The sequence below is a fragment of the Camellia sinensis genome, chromosome 14, assembly GCF_055761805.1.
Source record: "Camellia sinensis isolate YWXY chromosome 14, ASM5576180v1, whole genome shotgun sequence".
Classification (NCBI taxonomy): domain Eukaryota; kingdom Viridiplantae; phylum Streptophyta; class Magnoliopsida; order Ericales; family Theaceae; genus Camellia; species Camellia sinensis.
The window spans coordinates 53,977,193-53,983,664 of record NC_138974.1 but is presented as its reverse complement, the minus strand read 5'-3'; the positions used below and the strand labels follow the sequence as shown (position 1 = coordinate 53,983,664).

At 37.1% G+C, this 6,472-nt stretch overlaps 1 protein-coding gene across 1 annotated transcript; it reads right to left on the bottom strand.

Moving 5' to 3' along the window:
- Positions 1-1,712: 1,712 nt before the first annotated feature.
- Positions 1,713-5,559, bottom strand: LOC145806985 (uncharacterized). The gene is made up of 3 exons (XM_082904873.1): positions 5,270-5,559; positions 2,104-2,489; positions 1,713-2,023 (listed from the first exon to the last, which is right to left on the bottom strand). The coding sequence occupies exons 1-3, from the start codon at positions 5,557-5,559 to the stop codon at positions 1,713-1,715; spliced, it is 987 nt and encodes a 328-aa protein (XP_082760999.1).
- Positions 5,560-6,472: the final 913 nt, after the last annotated feature.

The window sequence follows — 6,472 nt, the reverse complement described above, 5'->3', positions numbered from 1 at the left end:
TTTTTTTGGCACGGAGTACGATGTAAGTATTTTCGCTTTAGCATATTGTATGCGTGTGAATGTTGCCATGATAATGTGCTTACCATGTGGCTAAGTGCTTATATGAGATAAACTGTTTGAATGCCCGTGGGTGAAGGTTGGATTGTTTGAGTTGGAAAAAGTCGTTGAAATCCGTGTTTTAGCCTACTTGTGAGTAGCAAATTCCAAAACATTTTCCCAAAACAAACGGATATGCAATGCTTATTTCCAAATTAGGCAATCTAGTCTACACTTGTTTGCTGTGCGCATAACATAGTAACGCTAGGCTAATAATTGGTTTAAGAACATATAACATTTTCAAAAAAGGATATCATGGTTAGCAGAGGCCGGTCTTCGGACCGGGCGAAAGGGGGTGCTCATAGCTGACCTTCCCCGATCGTACCCAAGCTCCTGAGCCGAGACAACTCCGGTGATGACGGACATGTGGCCTTCGGCACCGAGTCAGGGTTTCCTAAATTCCCCCATAAAAAATATTTAAGTGGCGACTCTGTATCTGGCAAAGCAGTCCATGTTTGGCACTTCTTTCCTAAAATCTGTTTTCTCAAAACGATTTGCCAGAGTTGGACTCTTTGGTTCAAGATTAAGAACCGCAAACAAAATCGAGTCCGAACTGTAGCGAAGGCCCCACGCGGGCGCGTCTACACTTACGCTAGAATAGATTTTCCACCTTCCCAGTACTTTGGCTAGTCTGCAAAAATACTATGAGGAGTGATTTTACGCTCGAGCGTAAGTTCCTGTACTCGAGCATGAACCTGGTTTGGAACACGCGTTTTAGCGTCCCCACTTGAGCGTCCATTCCGGCGCTCGAGCAGACTTCGTAATTTCAGCAGCTATAAAACTGCAGGTTGCTCCAAATCTAGGGTACGGCTTCCAGATCTTCTTTGAGGGCTTTAGGGTTTTCTCCTGGGCATATTTTACTAGGTTTGTTTGATGTTTGATTGAGTATTCAACTCATGGTTTGACAAGCATACATCAAAGAGTGTTGATTGTTCATCTTCAAGACTGTTCTTCTTCTTCGGTGGAATCCGGAGATTTAAGCATGGAGAATTCGAAGGATTTCGAAGCTGTGTGCAGTTGTTGGTTCGACATGGATGTTGTGGATTCAACATCAAGCTGATCAATTCTTAGACGAAGGTATTGGTGAAAGAGATACAGATTGTTGAAGACAGATTTATTGCGTTTGGTTAATTTATTTTGGTAAATTTGTATTCTTTCTTACTTTCATAGTGGATTGATTTGTGGAGTTTCGCCACGATTTTTTAATCACAATTGGAGGTACTCCAATTGTGATTTTTCCACGTAAAAATCATTTGTGTCGATTTATTATTTTTGAAGTGACAATCTGAATCACTTTCGTATGTACTAGATGATTTAGATTGTTAGTTTTAATTGTTTGGGAATTGGTACAAATAAATCTTGATCTAATCATGAATCACTTAGGTTTTTCAACTTTTGGCCCACATCTCAACTAGTATATTGTGCACAACGGAATAAAAGATCGATTCCTCATCATCTAGCTTCCCTTCATGCCTAAAGATGCTTGCCTTCACCTTTTCAATCATGGTGTCCCACATTTCATAGACTAAGTGAAGACATGGTTTGTCAGTGTCACAAAACCTAAGCATCTCATAGATAGGCAATGTAAAAGACAAAATGTAATCAATTTTATCCCATCACACATCATTCAATAATTTTTCCTTCATAGATGCTGCTTTCCCAACATCGTCTTCTTTGTAAGAAACCCATTGGTCACTAATAACCATTGATTGGAGGCCACACTTTATAAGTTTTAACCTTTTGAGCATGACAATGGCAGTTGCAAAACGTGTGTCCGCAACAACAAGCAACTTCAAGGGTACGAATTCATTGAAAATAGCTAGCTGCATGGAATGGTTAATGATGAAGTTTTTGATAAACATCACATCATCAACACAAAGTGTGATCCAGTGACATTCATTATAAGCAAAAGCAATACCCCCCTTTCCTTTGGAGCACAAATATTCTTAAGAACAAGATGCAGTGTGTGAACTACACATGTTGTCCAAAAGATATTCGAGTACTTACTTTCAATGAGTAAACCAGCTGCATTACACACAGGAGCATGATCTGTAATGACTTGAATGACATTCTGATGTCCAACTTCTTCAATTGCTTGACTAATTAAGTTGGAAATAAAAAACTTGTCTTTGTGCTCACCTTCATAATTAACAGCTTTCAAGAACACTGCCCCAGCTTCTGATGCTTTTATAAAATTAATAAGGGGCCTTCTTTGAGAATCAGTCCATCTATCTGAAACAATACTCAACCCCTTTTCCTTCCATGATGCTATAGTTGGCTGTAATAACTTCTCTACATTAGCTCTTTCCTTTTGAAGCAATATAGTCCTTAACAAGTTATAACCAAGGGGTTCATAACCAGGAATTGGATTGATGGCAGTAAATTGAAAAGCACTAACATAATATGGGTTCCTTGATAAATGAAAAGGTAACCCCGCTGAATAAAACATGCGAGCAATCTCATAATGCAATTATTCCCAAATAACAAGGTTGAATGCCTTTTCTAAAGCAGAAGTTCCAATAGCCTTTGTTTTTCTTGGTTCATACTGTGGCAAGCCTACTATGTATTATGCTAATTAATCTTAATTATGCTTATAATTATGAGCTTGATATGATTTTGAATGCTAATTACATGATTATATGTGTTTTTAAATTTCTATCTATTCACTGTAGGAAGATCTGTTTGGTTTTCTGTTATAAAATTTAAATTGAAGACCGTAGAAGCGATAGAAATCGAAATTGACAGTGTTATTGCGATTAGCCTAATTTTTAGAGCCTAGGATGAAATTTAATTAAAAGTTGAATCGAATCAAAATAGTTAGATTAAACTAATTAAATTTAGCGTAATCAATTAGCACTAAACCTTAATTAGTAAGTTTGATTAGGCCAACATATAAATATGTCCTAATGTGCTTAAGCTCATAAGGTGAGCTCAAAAATTATGAAATATACACTTTAAGGAGAGTAAACTCTACACTTAGAGAGAGAGAGAGAGAGAGAGAGAGAGGAGAATTGTGAAGGGATTGAAAGAGATTAGAGGGATTGAGCTAGAATACACTTAAATTCAAGCCTTAGCTATGATTTCTTACCTTAATCCTTGTAAATAAAACATGTAGAAGTTGAATTCATCTAGTTCTTGAGCTCTTTTGCATAAGATTGTACAATGGAAGCATGAATTACTTTGGAATGGAAGAATTGAATTGAATTATGTACATGAATGCATGAATTAGCAATTTGAGTTTGAATTTCATGGAATTTTCCACATGCATGAAGTTAGATTTGACATTTTTGGGGATGTTTCATGGTTTTACCACTTTTCATCTCATGCATGAGGGTTTTGAAAAGATTTGAAAAGAAAAGAGTGCAATTCATATCATGCATGGTTTCAACCTCTTGATTTGAGCTTGATTTTGGAATTTGGTCCATGATTTCGAGTAATTGGTTCCAAATTAGAAGTGTTCCCATGTCATATAATGTTTTTCCATGTTTTTGTACAAAAAATATGAGTTTTGAGCCTGTGGAATCAAGTTTTGAACTTCAAACATAGTTCTGAAAATTCCAGAATTCGACATGTCCGCTCGAGCGAGGAAAGTGCCGCTCGAGCATAAAATGTTAGCTCCCAGAAGTTTTACAAACATTAATGTCCGCTCGAGCGAGAAGAATTGTGCGCGAGTGCCCGCTAACATGTTTTGACTTTTGGCTTGAGCGACCAAAATCACTCTCGAGCGCAGAAATAAGGCAACCAGTACTTTTGTAGACCAAAGGGGTCCGCTCGAGCGAGAAAAGCTACACTCGAGTGGAGAGCCCTATTTAAGAAATTTTGAAAAGTTGTTTTATGTTTCGTTTTCCGTTCTCTTTCATTTCTAAGCACTCTTAGGCATGCATTAGGCATTCTAAATGAATTAAAGAACATGGAAGAAGCCTAAGAAAATTAAGCAAATTAAAGAACGAAGTTAATTGTATTATGCCCCTAAGTATTATAAATTATGTAGGGTCAAGTACGAGGACGAATCAAGCACCAGAACACTGTGAGTGATATCTTAACAAAGATATTTTTGTATATGCATTGTTTTCTAAACAATGCCTATGTGGTATGGTTCTAAACCTTTGAAGTAATATTATGAATGAGTATTCTAGTCACTCAATTCGAAATGAAATATGTGAAGTGATCAACATATGGGTATGAAATGGGCCTAAGGCTGTTCAGTATATTCAGTAAGGATGTGGATTAGGCCAAAGGCTGTTATGTATAATTGTTAAACGGGCCAAAGGCCATTCAGAATAAGGACTTGAATGGACCTAACGTCGTTTGGGGATGAATATGTATACGACCATGGATCTAAATGTGTGCGCACAAATGTGTATATGAATTGGATCTGAGGTCGTTCTGTACGTAAGTTGGACCCAAGGTCGTTCCGTATGTAAGTTGGACCCAAGGTTGTTCTGTACGTAAGTTGAACCCAAGGTCATTCTGTATGCAAGTTGAACCCAAGGTCGTTCTGTACGTAAGTTGGACCCAAGGTCGTTTTGCCTATGATAGACCCAAGGTCGTTTTGTATGCTACATGGACCCAAGGTCGTTTTGTGTTTGCGATATGATGGAAAGGACCTAAGGTCATTCTGCTTTAACATCGACTACCAAGCATAATAGTGAATTGTGATTATAAGAATCTTGTTCATGAACTCCTTTGTTTTGGTATTGTTCACTGGGCGTTAGCTCACTATTTATATTTATGTATGTAAGTGAGCAGCGGGATGTCCAACCCTAGCCTCAGTGAGCAATGAGAAACCAACTTTTGAGAGGTCAATCAAGGTCGCCTCACGCAAGAGGCCTTACTTTTGTTTTACTTGTCCTTTTGATCTTTGAGGTCACGTATGACCAATACTGTATAACCTTGGTTTTGTTAATACTGACTACTAAATGATCCTGGATGTATGTAATACATACATAATATAGATGTTTGTATGGTGTGAGTTTTATATGAATATGAAGATGTTTTGGTTAAGCTATGTATGCACAGCTCATTGGACATTTTTTTGTAAATTTTGTTTCCGCAATTTGGCCCTCTATTATTATATGTGATTCGTTTTTTGACTAAGGCCGCAGGTAGTCACATGATTACTGGCCAGTTATGACTCTAATCCATAGGGTTAGGTTTGGGTCATGACACATACCCCTTCATCTTAAATCCTCCAGTATCTAAAGGCCCTGAACCTGTTGAAGTAGATTGGCAAGTGAAAGGGGGTAAACGAACTTTTTTAGGCATAGTCATCTTTAACCTCTTCTCGGCTTTTTCAATTTTCCTTTGCATTTTAGCAAGGTGTTGCGGAGTCATTTTGGGGCACACTTTAATCCCATGGCCAAAAAGCTTTAACAAATGTGCCTTGACCCTAAAGTATGAGCCCTTGTACTCATTTTGACAGTAATTGCATTTAAACTTGGTATTACCACCTCCTTCTCCCATTTTTTTCCAGTTTTGTAACATAACACGAAAGAGGAGCATGATCATCTTCTTCCATTGGTGTACCACTTGTTGAACCTAAACTTCCCATACCCAAACTCATTTCCTAAAATTTATAAATTTGGTAAAGAAATAAAAAAAAAACGTTAATGCAGTTATCTTTTGGCATGAACATCAAAAAAAATTCAGCAATTCAATTAAATTTCAACAAGTCAATTCAATTCAATTCAACAATTCAATTAAATCTCTTAAATCTTTAAAGAGATAATTTGTAACAAGTTACTGAAGGGAAAACATAAATTAACATTAAACAGAAGATACAACATACGTACAGAAAAAGAATTTAAGAGTAAATTTTTTATTATTGTTTAACAGGACTGGAATAGAGTAAATATACCTCGTATTAGGATTGTCTTTCTGCTTAGCTGCACAAAAATAAATAAATAAATAAATAAAATTCAAAGGGGTTAGTATAGTGAGAGAGAGAGATAATGAGATTGAGCAAGAGGGAGAGACAGAGAGAGTGAGTGAGATTGAGCGAGAAGGATAGAGAGATCGAGGGAGAGGGAGATGATGAACCTTGATCGACTCCTCCTCCTCTTCCTCCTTACTGCTATTCGCGAACTTTGCGATAGAGACGTTAGAGACGACTCATCCTCCTCCTCCTTGCTACTGTTTGCTAGCCTTGAGCTAGGGCTTGGTTATTTTTTTTTTGTTTTGTTTTATTTTAGATTACTTTTGTTATTTTACATTTTGACCCCATTATAAGTTTTTTAAATTATTTTTTTGCCCCACCGTATCCCGATAGTATCCCAAGCGTATCCTAATAGTATCCTCGTGTATTCCAAACATATCATAAATTCAAAACAAAAAAATCTGGATAGTTCTTTGTCGTATCTAATACGTATCCCGCCGT

What these genes read in the sequence shown, in the direction of transcription:
- LOC145806985 (XM_082904873.1), bottom strand. Translation starts at nt 5,559, where the DNA reads ATGGGAGAAGGAGGTGGTAATACCAAGTTTAAATGCAATTACTGTCAA. An exon ending in GGAGGATTTAAGATGAAGGG is followed by an intron (nt 2,490 to 5,269) that starts GTATGTGTCATG and finishes ATATTATGTTAG; the next exon opens with TGCTTTTCAATTTACTGCCA. An exon ending in AGCTGGTTTACTCATTGAAA is followed by an intron (nt 2,024 to 2,103) that starts GTAAGTACTCGA and finishes TGTGCTCCAAAG; the next exon opens with GAAAGGGGGGTATTGCTTTT.